A 17133-nucleotide genomic window follows, 5' to 3' on the forward strand; every position below is an offset into this window, starting at 1 on the left:
TGTTCTCCCTGTGTTCGCGTGGGTTTCCTCAGGGCGCTCTGGTTTACCCCACAGTCCAAAGACATGTGGTACAGGTGAATTGGGAAGGCTAAATTGTCCGTAGTGTTTGATCGAGAGTGAGTGTGTATGGATGGAAGGGCGTAAATGTCCACTGCGTAAAACATGTGCTGGATAAGTTGGCGCTTCATTCCGCTGTGGCGACACCTGATTAATAAAGGGACTAAGCCGAAAAAGAAAATGAATGAATGAATGAGAAGCCGTCGAAAAAAAAATAAACACAAGTCTGGTCTGAGCCCCTCCTCCAGAGAATCATCAGTCTATAGCAATTGGCTACTGTACTAGCAGGCGGGGCTTTATTCACCATATTGACCATTACACTTTTCCCCATTAAAAACTATACAAATGACATGACTTGTGTATTCTATAGTCTTTGGCTTCACACTGTGTCTAAAAAAAGAGAAGAGGAAAACATATTCTGTGTGAACGGCCCCTTAGTGGTATCAAGGCCACTGCTCTTAAATATCAGCATGAAGCCCTGTGAACACAGTATTAATTTCCAAAAAAAAAAAAAAAAAAAAATCACAGTGCAAACTAATGACTAGCTTTGAAAGGACTGACATCAAAGAAAGTCTAAGTAACTACGAATCTGTCCAAGTGGTCCACTTTGTAATCACAGCTTTGACGCCCACAGAGCACAAGGCCAAAGCCTATCGCTCCCATCTGCTCTTATGAATTCACCTGTGGCCCTTCAATCCCCTGCCTTCGCCATAATAAACAGTGAGCAGGCTGAGCATGGAGGAAGATAACATCAACCATTCCCAGCACGACGCCTGCAACAGAAGTTCTGCTTTGATTAATAGCTCCCGATAACAGCTAATCTGAAAGAGTTTTATTTAAAAACGTCCGCATGGAGGCAATCGTAATTTAGATACGGTGCCGCTTACATCCCTTAATATGACAGTTCCGGTACACGACTTAGATCTCGCAGACATCTCGTCTGTTGCTGCATTCAACTGATTAGCAAAAAACGCTGCCTTGTGTTATTGGTACAACTTCTGCTATTGTTTCCGTTCTCGCTAGGCACAAATATGCTAAATTACGGATACATTCATGTTTTCTCTTCATAATTCATCCTGACTGACTCCACGTAGATGTTTGCATCTGTTCTGAAATAACATATATATGAGAATATGATGTACTCACTGCATCTAGCCCATTACAGTAGTGTTTCCCTCGCCTGTTGAATTATGAGCTTATATGTACGCCTAAAACGGCCGCCACTATAAATTCATGAGGTGGACCTACACAGGTCACATTTTAGTGTTATTAATGAAGAGCTGAAGGAAGGGGGCTAGCCTGAGCGGAGAAAGAGAGAGAGACATCAAATTAATAACTACTGATGTTATTTTTTCCTATTCTTTTATTTTGACAGAAAACTAATTTCCTGCCTTCCTCGTTTTGGCATAGGGTCCCACTTAATCTTAATTTGTTTGGGAGAAATGGGAAGACAAGCATGGCGGCGGGGCGAGAGCGGAGCTGCTGGAGCCGAGATGACTCAATTTCCTTCCACTCGATGGCTATGCTGATCCCATCACAGCACATCGCTCTGAAGTCAAAGCATCACCCGAGTTCACCTGCAGAGCAGACCAGACGCTGCTTACACCATGTGACCATCAGCTTTAAAAGCTAAAGGCATCTCTGTCAAGCCACTTTTACATACCGTATACTAGGATATATACTGCTCTTTCCTCCTTCTCACATTATTATATATCAAGCCCGTAGCCATTCGGTGGATATTCGGGTGGTTCGATAGTCCCACCCCACAAGATCCAGAATTTGTCCCATACATTTGAGTCAATACCATGCCATCATACATTTTGAAAATAACCCATTGAAGAAGGTTTATGAACAAGTGGGATCCTCTGTTGGTTGTCGCTTCAGCGTGACTTCAGCTAATCAGTTTTAATCATGTTCTACACTTGTTCGAGTGGGTTTCCTCTGGGAGCTTTGTTTTCCCCCACAAGTTCAGACATGCGCTATAGGTGAATTGGGTAAGCTAAATTGTCCAAAGTATATAAAACTCTGGAATAGCCTTCCTGATAATGTCCGAGGCTCAGACACACTCTCGCAGTTCAAAACTAGATTAAAGACCTATCTTTTTAGTAAAGCATACACTCAGTGCATCACTTAGTGGTGTGATACATGAATGTGCTTTACACAGGTTTCTGCATCTCATTTATATACACTATGAACAGCAGCTACGCTAATTATTCTCTTTATTCTCTTATTTCCACCTGGGGATACTTATTCCGAGGCCCTCAGACTATGCAGCGCAACTGATTTGATCCAAGACCAGCGACGAGACGATCCCAAGGTTTCAATAATCCTGGACCAGGCCGTATCCTGAGCAGCTGCTGTGGTGGTCATGGAGGAGTGGAGAGCATGAGACTGACTCCTGTGATGCTCTAGGAACAGACGAGTCTCGTTGACGTCCAGCTTCTCCACGCGTAGACTGAAGCTCTGCACAAGACGTTTGGCCAGTGGAGAAAGGGTCATGCCCAACTGAGCCTGGTTTCTCTCGAGGTTTTTTAATTCTTCACTTTCGCCAATTGGTGAAGTTTTTCCCTTGCCGCTGTCGCCACTGGCTTGCATGGTTCGGGAGCTGCGCATCGTTGGATTTGCTCTTCAGTGTTTGGACTCTCTGTAGTGATAATAAACCACACTGAACTGAGCTAAACTGAACTGAACTTAAACTCTGAAAACTGAACTGACACTGTTTCAATTTACTATAATCTTCTGTGTGAAGCTACTTTGACACAATCTACGTTGTAAAAGCGCTATACAAATATAGGTGAATTGATTTGAATATATGAGTGTGAATGAGTGTGCATGGATGTTTCCCAGTGATAGGTTGCAGCTAGAAGGGCATCCACTGCGTAAAAATTATGCTGGATAATTTGGCGGTTCATTGCTTACACAGGTTTGAAATATACTTGCGGTGGTGGCCCGATTGCAACACATATTTAACTATATGCGACAAACTAAATATAATTTGATTTTTGACACTATTTTAATTATTATCTGTTTTGACCTTTTTTCTTTTCAATGGGTTAAAAGACTTTTGAAATAAATAAAATAAACATCCACTATTTCTCTTTTTTGCTATTTCTCTTAAAAACGCTAATAAAGTATTTTAGATGTATAAAATATGCAATATATGGACATCATCAAATTAATAAAAATATACAGCAAATGAGAAATAAATTACAGAAAACAATGGAATAAAAACAGACAATATCTCTAAAAATTCTAATAATTACAAGAATAAAACGTGTTAGTTAAAAAATTAATTATTTAATATCTCTCTCACGGCTGTGCGCATAAAATTAACGACAGCTTAGAAAACTAAAGCAAAACCAAACCCCGGGCATTTTAGTAGATTTAGAAACTCTGTCCGACGCAAAAAGGTGCAGGTCTCTGTGGGTCTGTAGAGAATGTGAGATTGTCTGTCTCTCACACACAGAACGAGCAGTATGACACGGGTAAAGGAGAGAAGATTTGCCACTACTTAATCGCTCGCAGATGTTTGTTTATTTTAGGCGGATAAAAAAAAAAGTGTAAAAGGATCATAATAATAGTAAACAATAAAGTGTCACTAAATATACTTGGGCGGACGTTAATATACCTGGGCAGCCCACCCAAGTTAAGTCTATGTGTGGGAAGCACTGTATATATACAGTTTAAGTCAGAATTATTAAACCCCCTTTGAATTTTTTATATATTTTTTAATTTCCCGTATGATGTTTAACAAAGCAAGGCAATTTTCGCAGTATGTCTGATAATATTTTTTCTTCTGGAGAAAGTTTTATTTGTTTTATTTCGGCTAAAATAAAAGCAGTTTTGAATTTTTTATGAACCATTTTAAGGTCAAAATTATTAGCCCCTTTAAGCACATTTTTTTGACAGTCTATAGAACAAACCATCGTTACTTATAATAACTTCCCTAATTACCCTAACCTGCCAAGTTAACCTAATTAACCTAGTTAAGCCTTAAAATGTCACTTTAAGCTGTATAGAAGTGTCTTGAAAAATGTCAAATATTATTTACTGTCATCATGTCAAAGATAAAATAAGTCAGTTATTAGAGATGAGTTATTAAAACTATTATATTTAGACATTTGTTGAAAAAAAATCTTCTCTCCATTAAACAAATATTTCAAAAATTTGAATAAAAAAAATCTTTATTCTAAATCTTTAGGAAATGTTTTTGGCACATAAAGTTTGGTAATGATGACAATTTATCCAGCCAAAAATAGTGTTAAAAAGGTCTCTTTAAACGCAGAATTCAAACCTCATAATTAATTAGAAAATGAGGCGAATAACTGCAAAAAAAGTCCAGTTTTTGAGAAAAAAGAATCATCCCTTTCACCAGGCTGGTTTTGGGCCTGTATATACAGGGTTCCCACTCTTTCATGGAAACCAAAATAATTTTTTTTTCTATAATTTTTAAATTAAGCACATTAATTCACACCCACAGCATAGATAACACCATGAAAGTCTTTCATGTACTTAACATTTACCTTACACTTAACATTTACCTTAAAACAAATGACGATGTTTTGAATGTGACATTTTCAAAAATGTAGACAAACATCGTCAAAGAGCTTTAATACAATTAGTTGAATTCTATACTGGCAATATTCAAATGACAATTCTAAATAAAATTACAAAATGCATAGTTTGTCATAGTTCTAATATTTACATTTAAGATTTTTACATTTTTTTGTTTTTTTGTTTAGTTTTTGAAAGCAGCACATTAAAATTGTTGAAATGACACCATTCATTTTTAAATCCAAACACTTTCAAGGATCTATGTTTGTTTTTAAGTACTTTAAGTCCAGGTCTTGAATTCATATGTCTGAAATTCAAGTACTTTCAAGAAGCATGGGAACCCTGTATATATGTTTATTGTATATGTGTTTTGGTATTGTATACCATAAGCCGGTCATTTACATATTTTTTTTTTTTAAATGTGCCAATATCATTTCATGTTTCTAAACTAATGTATTTACACTCTCATTGTTCATTCATTCATTCATTTTTCTTCTGCTTAGTCTCCATTTCAGAGGTCGCCACAGCAGAATGAACTGCCAATTATTCCAGCAAATGTTTTATGAAGCGGATGCCCTTCCAGCTACAACCCAGTATTGGGAAACATCCATACACACATTTACACACACGCACACACACACACACACACACACACACACACACACACACACACACACACACACACACACACACACACTACAGACAATTTAGTCTATTCAATTCACCTATTCTGAATGTGCATGTGGACTGTGGAGGAAACCGGAGCACCTGGAGGAAACCCATGCCACACGGGGAGAACATGCAAACTCCACACAGAAATGCCAACTGACCCAGCCGAGACTCGAACCAGTGACCTTCTTGCTGTGAGGCGACAGTGCTAACCACTGAGTCACCGTGCCGCCACACACCCATCAAATGCAAGCAAAAGTCTATTGAATAGAACAAAACTGTTTGGATGTGCAACTGGAGCCAGGGATGCTGGGGACATAAAGTTCTTCTCTGATAACTTTTGAAAGTCTTTGGCCTCGACATTTAACTACATATGTCAGCTTGATTCCTCAAGGCACTGCACTTGCGTGACCTATATCCTGAGAAAGCATGTATGCACTGGATTTGATGGATTGACACTTTATGACAAATGTCAAGACGAATTAATGTCGATATACAAAGTCACATTTAAATAAAGTAAACTTGTGTCCTTTATATCATCATATAAAATGTAAATCCACCTTTCCTTTTAAGCTCCATGGTTGTGGAATGAATCTCAAGCTTTTTTTTTCTTAGAAAACAATTATTATTATTATTAATTAACATTAATTATTATCATTAATTAATTATGGGCAACACTGTGGCTCAGTGGCCACCTCACAGCAAGAAGGTCGCTGGTTCGAGTCCCGGCTGGGCCAGTTGGCATTTCCGTGGAGTTTGTATGTTCTCCTCGTGTTGGCGTGGGTTTCCTCCGGGTGCTACGGTTTCCCCCACAGTCCAAACACATGCGCTAGAGGTGAAATGAATAAACTAAATTGGCTGTAGTGTATGAGTGTGAATGAGAGTGTATGGATGTTTCCCAGTACTGGGTTGCAGCTGGAAGGGCATCCGCTGTGTAAAACGCTGGATAAATTGGTGATTCGTTCCAATGTGGCAACCCCTGATAAATAAAGGGAATAAGCCGAAGGAAAATGAATGAATGAATGAATGAATGAATGAATGAATGAATAAATGGATGGATGGATGGATGGAAGAATGAATGAATGAATGAACTTTACTCCAGTCTATAATGAGTGAATTATGTTTTTGTTTTAAGTATTTTATTTTAACTTTTTTTTCAATATAGAGTTACTATTTATTGTTTGGCTGTGTATTGCACGTTTACATGAAAATCTGAAGGACTTTGGTTGAATTTTACAGTCTGGTTCTGCAAAAAAATAAAAATAAAATCCTAACTTTGACTGATTTTTTATTTTTCTCTTCTTTTTCATTCTTTTATAACACATTTTATCTGTTTTTATGCTTATTTATTTTATTTTTTTAAACCATTTTTATTATTTGTTTTTATTTTTCTTGTACTTGTTTCTTTTATTCCTGTTTGTGTAAAGCACTTTGAATTGCCACTGAGTATGAAATGTGCTATATAAATAAACTTGCCTTGCCTTGCCTTGCCTTGCCTTGCCTTGATTGTCTTCTTGCTTGACAGAATATTCATGAAACTCTATTTGCATTAAGTACACAACAATATAACCCAGACAAAGTACACAAGTGTACTGTGTCAATAAACCAAGATTAGTGAAACACAATGTTTCATTATTACCAATACCTAAAATCCCCATAAAGTTTTAAAGTTTTAGAGTTAAAAGGATAGTTCCCTTGCAAAAAATAACATTCTGTCATCATTTATAAGCCTTCACATGTTCCAAACTTGTCTTTCTTTCTTCTGTTGAACACAAAAAGTGTTTTGAAGAAAACCTGTAACCATTGACATCCATAGTATTTGGTTTTTATCCCTACTATGGAAGTCAATGGTTAAAGGTTTTCAGCTTTCAATATATTTTTTTGGGTTGAGCAGAAGAAAGAAACTCAAAAAGGTTTGGAACCACTTGAGCTTGAGTAAATAATGAGTACATTTAGATTTTTGGGTGAACCATCCCTTTAAATAGATAACTTAAAAGTTGTGGTAAGCATAATTTGTATATTTACCCCAAATAATAAAGTTTATAGATTAAATAATGACTCAATTATCAATTTTAGGTGAAACCTTTATGATGTTATTTTTCTCTGGGAAAGATTTCCTGTACATTTTGAGTAGTGAAACATAAATTTTGATCAGTTATTCGTACAAAGTTCATACAAAGAGAAGAGAGCGTGGTGATAGCAATGGGTTCAACTCCCAGGAAATGTATGAACTGTTCAAAAACGTGCGTATCATCTAACATAAGTCGCTTTGGATTAAAGTGCCTGTCAAATAAATAATGTATGGCTTCAGGATAGCTGCATCATATATGGAAGACTTTTATGGAGATGTTTGTTGTTTTCTTGTCCCTTTTTTTTAGAGTCTGACAGCTGTGGTCACTGTAAACTGTCACTGTATAGAAAAGCCTTGAAGAACAAAACAGCAGCATACAAGTTTTAGGAAGATAGAATAAACTCAAACGCCAACAGAATATTAATTTTGCGTTAGAATTATTCGCTGGAGTTGCTTTCACACCTACCTTCGCAATCTCTTTCACCTGCTATCTCGGTCTACGTTTTTTCTGTTCTATTCATCGGCGTTTCATTGTTTACATTTCCTCTTTTATCTCGCCGCTCTCTGTCACAGTCATTGTTTGGCTGGTTAATTTATTCATCTACTCACTCATTCATTAATTCAACAAGCTGTCCCTCCCATCGCTGTTTTACTCACTCTCTCTCCTCTTTCTCCTGGTTCATCCGCTGTCTGAGCTCCTCCAGTCTGCTCTCCATCTCCTTGGCATGTTGATCCAGCTGCACTGTTTCCATACGCAACTCTCGGAGATTCCTGAGGGGGGAAAATACTTATTTGTTATGCCTTAATTAATATGGTGTAACACTGTACAGTTGAAGTCAAAATTATTAGCCCTCATGTGTTTTTTTAAATATATTTCCCAAATGATGTTTAACGGAGCAAGCAATTTTTCACAGTATTTCCTATATTTTTTTTTCTGGTGAAAGTCTTTTTTATTTTATTTCAGCTAAAAAAAAAAGCAGTTTTTAACTTTCTAAAAACAAGGTCAAAATTATTTTTTGATTGTCAACAGAACAAACCACTGTTATACAATGATTTGCCTGATTACCCTAACTTGTCTAATTAACCTTGTTATGCCTTTAAATGTCACTTCAAGCTGAATACCGGTCTCTTGAAAAATATCTAGTAAAATATTCTGCACTGTCATCATGGCAAACATAAAAGAAATAAGTTATTAAAAATTTAGTTATTAAAACAATTATGTTTTGAAATGTGTTGGAAACAAATCTTCTTTCCGTTTAATATAAATTGGGGAAAAAATATACAGGCTAATATTTCCGGAGGGCTGATAATTGTATATATCCCACCACAAGAGCACCAGAAGTGTTCATCAACACATTATGAACATGGTAAGTGCATTGTATTTATTTTTTGATGCAAGTACACAGAAGTTAAGGCCACCAACTAGAAAGTGGGACCAAAATATAATATACATATACAAAATATACATATTGCATATTATAACAGTATAATCACTACAGTTTAGAAAATGGCGATAAAATATGACAAAAACTCTGCGTTTGTTATAGAACAAATTCATATTGATAAGATTTTTTTTATTGGCATTTAACGAAACCATCCATAGTAATATATAACACAGAATAAGAAAAAATACAGACAGTCTTAGTTTTCTTATTTTACCACTATCCCCTCGAACTAAAATTAAATAAAATATATGAATTAAAAACAAACATATCCTCTAAGAAACAAAAATAGGAGAAAAAAAAATCACAAATAAAAAAAAAAAGAGTAAATAAGATCTAAAAAAGGAAATTATGAAAAGACTGCTTTTTCCAAAAGGTACAGTATGTAATAAATTACCATCAACTAAAAATAATTCAGACAACTTTTAGGATGATAATATTTACACTATCGATACTTTGTTCGTCCCTAATGTCAGCCTGTAGTCTCTGCTGTCAACCAGGTTAATCAAACCTAAACTCTTATTGATTTTAGTCCACTGTATGAAGACGTTTGCCTTGTGTCAGTTTTCTTTAGTTTACCATACTGAAATACATAAAGTTAAAGTCAAAATTATTAGCCCATCAGAAAATGTTATTCTTTTTTTAAATGTTTAACAGGAACTTTTCACAGTTTTTGCTATTTTTTATTCTGGAGAAAGTCTTATTTAATTTAGTTTGGTTGGAATAAAAGCAGTTAACTTTTTTAAAAGCAATTTTAAGGTCAATATTATTAGCTACCTTAAGATATATACACTACCGGTCAAAAGTTTGGAGATTTTTTTTTTTAAGAAAAGTTTTAAGAAAAGTTTTTTTTAAAGAAAAGTAATTATGTTCATCAAGGCGGCATTTATTAAATGTAAAAAGTTGTTAAACTGTTCAATATTTATTAAATAACTGCTTTCCTATTGTATGTTTAGTTGTATGTAGTAGACAGCGGATAACCTTAAGGCGAGCTAATAATTCTGACATGAACTGTATATTTCAGACCTCAAGAGAACTAGAAGTGTTCTGGTATACATTATGAACAAAGTAAGTACATTGTGCTGATTATTTTGATGCAAGTACACAGTAGTTAAGGCTAATATAAACTGGGACCAAAAATAAACATATTATAACCTTATTATCAAAGTATAATTACAATGTTTACAAAATGGCAATAAAATCTGACAAAAACTCAGCGTTTGTGTTAGAATAAATTTATATTGATAAGATGACTATTGATAGATATTTTTTTTAATTGGTAGGCTATTAAACAAAACCATCCATAGTAGTATATAACACAGAATAAGAAAAATACAGCCTGTAGTCTCTGCTGTCAACCAGGTTAATCAAACCTGAACTCACTCCACTGTATGCAGACATTTGCCATATAATATGTCATAGTTTACTTTATTTTACCATACTCAAATACATACAGTCAATATTATTAGCCTCTCAGTGAATTTTTTATTCTTTTTAAATCTATCCTGTCATGTTATATATATAATATAATTATAATTATTATTCTGGGAAAGTCTTATTTCTTTTAGTTTGGTTGGAATAAAAGCAATTAATTTTTATTTTTTATTTTAAGGTCAATATTATTAGGTCCCTTAAGTAATATACACTACCGGTCAAAAGTTTGTGGTCAGTTTTTTTTTTCTTTTTTTTTTATAATTCTGTTCATCAAGGTGGCATTTATAAAATGTAAAAAAATGGTCCAATATTTATTACATTTTAAAATAACTGCTTTCTTATTGTATGTAGTTTCAAGTTAAATTATTACTCCAGTCATTATTTCTTTTATTACCATTACCAATAATAATAATAATAACAATAATAATAATTAATATTACAGTGATTTCTGAAGGATCATGTGACTCTGAAGACTGGAGTAATGAAGCTGAAAATGCATCATAAAAATCAATTATTAAATTAAATTATAAACAACTTTTTAAGTTATTTTATGGTGCAATAACATTTCACTATTTTACAATTTGTACTGTATTTTTTGATGAAATAAATGCTATTTTTTATGCAATTTCTATTTAAGCTGAATAAAAATATCTTGAAAAATAACTAAGAAAATATTATGTACTGTCATCATGGCAAAAACAAAAGAAATTTAAATGATTATGTTTAAAAATGTTTTCTCTCCAAATATCTCTCCATTTAACTAGCACTTGGGAAATATTTAGAAAATAATAAATCATGAACAGGAGGGCTAATAATTGACTTCAACTGTAAATAAACTATAGAATCCTTAACCATCTAGTACAAAAATATAATAAATTATATCTAAACAGTTTTTGCTTTGAATGTACAGACTTTCAGAAACCAATGTGACATTTTAATATTTCATGTCAATATGCTTATGACAATGATTCAGCTGAATACACAAAATCATGTTATTCTGCTAAAACGAACTACTACTCTAAACACTTGGAGTGCTTCCATTTGCAAACACGACGTGTAACATGCTAATAATGTGAAAAATCTGAAGCGTGAAAAGGAACTCAAGGGAACCGACTGTTCAAACCTGACATTTAACTTCATTGACTTGGGCTTGCTGGGAAGTACCACAAAGTTGTTTAAATTCATGCTGCTCTCTGATCACACTGTAAGCTTCACAGGCTGTAATTTCCACTGAAGTGTCCTGAGAAAATAGAGTACTGAGTGAGAAATGCACAGCGCATAACAGGACACATTTCACTGAATTAACCTTTACAATAAAAGCACTGTAATGGTGTCATAGTTTAATGGTAAAATAGATCATAATTTCATAGTTACAGCAAGGTAACAAAACAAATACCAGGCTACATTTGACATAAAAGACCTGCCATTGAATAATACAGAAAAAAGAAGTAAATTTTACTACCTATATACTTATATGCAAAGTTCAAGCATATTGAAGTATTTTTCATGTAGCAAGTATACTAATAAATTCAAATGTAAGTTGACTTTTTAGTTTTCTGAAATATACTTTAAGTGCAACCTGAGTTCACAACTAAGCTACAACTACACTTTAATTGTGTATATTCTTATACTCCATTTAAACTGTATAGGTATTTCAATACTTGTAGCAATTAGGGAGGCTCCGATCGACCGGCCGAAAATTAGTATCGGCCGATAATCACATTTAATGACTGTGCTTGTGTTAGTTGGAGATTAGCAAAATATTTGAATGACCTTGCATGTATTTAGGCTTTTTTACATATAAGAACTGAAAATTCTGTGTTTTTGACAAAATTGCAAGTTCACTAAAACCTGGCTGAAAATATTAAGATACATTTAAAAAATGTTTAAAATCTTAAAATAATATTAGCTACATTTAAAAAATGTTAAGAAACATAAAAATAATATTAGATACATTAAAAAAGATTACAAACTTTAAAAATAATATAAGATACATAAAAAATGTTTAAAAAAACTTACAAATAATATTAAATGCATTTAAAAAATGTTTAAAAAACATAAAAATTACATTTTAACATCAATATTTATTAATATAACTTCTTGTAATATACTTATCACAGTAAGCAGTAGTTTACAGACCTATTTCCTTTTAGTAACGAAGTAATGTATTTATAGGTTTGCGTTTTAACTTATGCATCAAATATACACTCCAAACCTTTTCTTGATTGAAGCATTTTGAATTCTACCTCTATCATTTGCAATGTTTCCCAAATTGCATTGCAAGTCTTATAACTATAATTACTTATAATATACTTATATATACATTTACATTTAGTCATTTCGCAGACGCTTTTATCCAAAGCGACTTACAAATGAGGACAAGGAAGCAATTTACACAACTATAAGAGCAGCAGTGAACAAGTGCTATAGACAAGTTTCAGGTGATTAAAAAATAATAAATATATAATAAATACTTACTTATAATGGTTGTAAGAGACGTGTTTAAAGGATTATATACAGCATCCTTAATTTATTCTCTTGGGCAAGGAGAGATCTTCACTTAAGTATTATACTTAGAGGGAAAATGTGCTTTGTGCATTACAAAGCTTAAAGCATCAGATTTGGTACTCTGTATCAGCCGATAACCATGACAAGGAACCGGTACATGGTATCGGCTGCAAAAAAATCCTGATCAGAGCATCCCTAGTAACGCTAGCAATGTTTATAGCTTATAAAAACCTATTACAGTACCTAATATATACTACAATACAGTAGGTAAAAATGAAAATAAATAGTTTCACACGTTTTATTTACTTTTTAAAGTTTATTTGTTAAATCTAAACGTGTCATTAATTAAGGAAATGAAAAATCTCGAAATCTCGAGAAAAAGTGTTTAATAGGAATTTAAATGTAAGCATTTCGTACTTGTTATATGTCAAAAGAAAAACAAGAGTAAAGTAACCACAACTTAGTTTACAAAGAAATCTATGAAACAAATATTTAAAGATATTTATATATTAAAGTAATGTTAGATCTCGGTCCAAACATTTAGTCATGTTAACCTTTGGTTTTTAACAAGTAACGTAAAGCCACATGTCACCTGACGCAAAATGTTCACTAAATGACTGAAATAATATGTCTACTCATTTAACTTACGTGAATAAATACTATGATAGAAACAGTCAATGTATCGAAATAGTACCTTTCAGTTTCTGTACGTTGGATTTCTGTTGTCAAACATTTAAGCTTAAACAATTATCATTAACTTACATAGTCTTACTTTATTCACATTTTTAGCGTCAGAATGTTTACAAAATCTTCCAAAACAAATATCTCTTCATAGAAACTAATTGTTACTGCTTTCCTGAGCAAAAACATAGGCTACTTTACCAACCTTTTTTTTTTATCAAAATGTCACACCTACCTCGCGAACTAGCTTGTGAAAACTGTTGTGTGGACATATGTCGTTATAGCAACACGTCTCATTCTCGCGACAGCGTGCGCGTTCCATGAGCGTGCACGCGCAGGTGCACGTGCACAGAGCGGACTACAGACAAGAAGGTCCTTGTGAAGGTTTGATGGATGAGTTCAACTTGAGCAGAAAATACTCGCTTAAGTTAAATATTTAGATTCAGTTTTCCACCAAAATTTAAATATAAGTGCTTTTTACCATGGTGTATGATATTAGTCTTGCTAATGAGTTTTAGAATTATTAACAAATTTAATAATTAAGGTGAAACGATGATGTTGAACTTATTATTATTATTATTATTATTATTATTATTATTATTATTATTATAACAAAATCAAACCTTTAAATTAGATTATATCACATTACATGGCAGGGAGCAAAACAGAAATGTATCGTTTAAACAGATTCACAGTTTTTCTTCAAGAAAAATCTGAAAGAACGGTTTACACTTACAAAATTTACACGTGGGTATAAAATATTTGGCCAAAAATAAAATAAGATTAAATAAATAAAAAAAACATCTGGATGTTCATTCTGATGGTTATATCCTAAAATAACATTTTCATATTTTAACATAACATCAGGAATTAAACCACTAAATATACCTAATACATTTTTCCAAAACATTTTGGTATACTCACAACAAAAGGTGAGACAGATCTTCAGTTTGGTGATCACAGAAGGAGCAATTTATATCAAAATCTTCAGAAATAACCTTTGTAAAAAATAAAAAAAATAAAATTCTTTGTAGGATAGCACCTATTATTTTATAAGACACTTCACAGATTTTACTGTACATTAGGAATTCCTGAGGTAAAGTCCATACTCTTTACCAGTTAATACCAATATGCCTGTTCCAATAATAGACAGCATTAGGACAATTGATTATCTCACGCTGAAATAGAGAGTGGATATTTTTGTTATTTGGCTTTGTGGTAAATAGTAATTTACCAAGAGCTGTTTTTGGCACATTTAGATGTGGCACAACCTGGGGAGACTGAATGTCCTACCCCTTCATAAGCATAATAATCCCAGAAGGGATTGCTCCAAAAACAATAATTGGATTAAATTGGATATTTATAATGGGACAAAAATAACTGTCTAACATAAATTATATTATTTTTTTGCCCAATTATCAAAGTAAATATACTTATTTTTGTACAGTAAATATCTGTTGTGCCAAATTATATAATAATTATATGGGGAAAAGTTGTGCTTCTAGATTAAAGACCATGATAGCAGACATCAATTATGAAACAAAGATCATTTGGATGGAAATTTTATGGTTATAATTACACAAGAGCAAAAAATTTTAACCCCCTAATTTAGAGTAAAATAAATGGTATAAAATTCCACAAAGAGGCAGGATTTTTAAGATGCTGATTAATTCAATTAATTTTGAATTTATAATTAAGAATAGCAAAACTGATGAAGACCGCCATTTTCATAATTATTCAAAACTGCAAATTTTCTCATAGTGTTTCTTATTTTTCCATAAAAAAATTAAACAAGGATTAATCAATTGTCTTGGTATCCACATATAGTGATGCAGCAGAATAAGCTAAACGTGAAAGACCCTCTGCTTTAGAAAGTAAAGTTTTACCCTCAAGAGTCAAATCTTTGTGTAACCACATATTTAGCTTCTTTTTAGTGTTTGTCCAAAATTGGCAAGAAGTTATCTGCAAATCTGTTCTTCAGTTCTTCTTATCTTTTGATACAACAATGCCTGGATAATTAACTTTGTCTTTCACTGGAATACCATCTATACTTTTTAAAGAGCAATGTTTTATTGACAATAACTGACATTTATTGATATTTAAATGCAGGCCTGAACTTGTTTTTAAGGTATAATTAGTTTAATCTGTATAAAAATGTTTTTTTAATGTATTAAAACCCCGTTTTTTTAATCCAGAATTATAAAGCTTTAAAGTAGTAAAATAGAAAGAATATTTCATATAAGTATTTATTTATTTAATATTTGTTTAATGTGTGACTGTTTCATAATCTATACAGTGTATTTTATTTTTAATAACATTTCTTGCTTTTTGTTCAGTTGTATTTTTATTATGACAGACAGACAGACAGACAGACAGACAGATAGACAGATAGACAGATAGATAGATAGATAGATAGATAGATAGATAGATAGATAGATAGATAGATAGATAGATAGATAGATAGATAGATAGATAGAACAACAGACAGACAGGCAGATAGATAGACAGATAGATAGATAGATAGACAGACAGACAGACAGACAGACAGACAGACAGACAGACAGACAGACAGACAGACAGACAGACAGACAGACAGACAGATAGATAGATAGATAGATAGATAGATAGATAGATAGATAGATAGATAGATAGATAGATAGATAGATAGATAGAACAACAGACAGACAGACAGACAGACAGACAGACAGACAGACAGACAGACAGACAGACAGATAGATAGATAGATAGATAGATAGATAGATAGATAGATAGATAGATAGATAGATAGATAGATAGATAGATAGATAGATATGTACACAAATACAGTTGTACTTATGTTTCTGTTAATCTTGAAATAAAAGCATGCAACAGCAACAAAACTAAATAATAAAAAAAATAAGGAATTATTATTATTATTATTATTAATAAACTAATGAATTACATTTGGTGGTATGTAACCAGTAACAATGTATGCAAATCATAAATAATGCATGCTGAATTATTGTTGATATTATGCAAATACACATATAAGAAAATAATAAGAAACACACAAACACTAAAAATGACAGTGTTACAACAGTGAAATCACAGTCTGGAGCTCTGTTGAGTTGTTTTCAGCTTGAACCCTGAGCTTGCATTGTGTGAGCGGTTATTAAAAAGTTTCTCGAGCGAAAATAAAAGCAGAGTTTTGCTGTTTTCTTTGTGTTTGGCAACTCTAATGTCAGTGCTAATGAAGTCCTGACGTACATCAAGCGTCCTGCGGCTTTTTCTGACACCGAGGAGAGAGACCTCTGTTGCTCCTGTAATTACGGACAGCTTGATTTCCCTAATTAAAATCATTTCAGCACTAAAATCAAATTTCATGTGGATGGTTTGATTGCAGTCATAAGAACCGTCATTAAAGCATCAGCACCGTATGTCTCAATTAGTCTACAAAAATTAGTCTACTGTTTTGTTTTCACCAGAGTTTCGTGTCAGCCGTTTCACTCTTATACATTTATTTTCCTTCATCAAATTCAACTACAGGTTGAAATGTATTCATCTTTATGTACAATTACTGGAATCTGCCTGGTTTAGGGTTTTTTTTTTCCCTATAAGCAAAAAATAATGACTATAATGCATCTTTATCATGACTTACAGAATGCTAAAATGTCATTCAGGGCAGAAAATGGTATATACAGCAAAAATAATGTTACGCATATTTAGAACAATAATCAT

The 17133-nt window shown here is 33.0% G+C and overlaps 1 protein-coding gene across 1 annotated transcript in view; it reads right to left on the minus strand.

Annotated features, from left to right (window-relative positions):
• The window catches only part of LOC130245792 (zinc finger B-box domain-containing protein 1-like), a 47308-nt gene extending 35858 nt beyond the window's left edge, over positions 1-11450 (minus strand). Inside the window, exons 1-2 of the mRNA XM_056478556.1 lie at positions 11351-11450; positions 8009-8122 (exon numbers count right to left, since the gene is read on the minus strand). Of these exons, the coding sequence (XP_056334531.1) occupies positions 8009-8122; positions 11351-11412 (176 nt within the window). The 5' untranslated portion in view covers positions 11413-11450. The remainder of the gene's footprint in view (positions 1-8008; positions 8123-11350) is intronic.
• Positions 11451-17133: the final 5683 nt, after the last annotated feature.

The sequence above is a fragment of the Danio aesculapii genome, chromosome 18, assembly GCF_903798145.1.
Source record: "Danio aesculapii chromosome 18, fDanAes4.1, whole genome shotgun sequence".
In the NCBI taxonomy this organism is placed as follows: domain Eukaryota; kingdom Metazoa; phylum Chordata; class Actinopteri; order Cypriniformes; family Danionidae; genus Danio; species Danio aesculapii.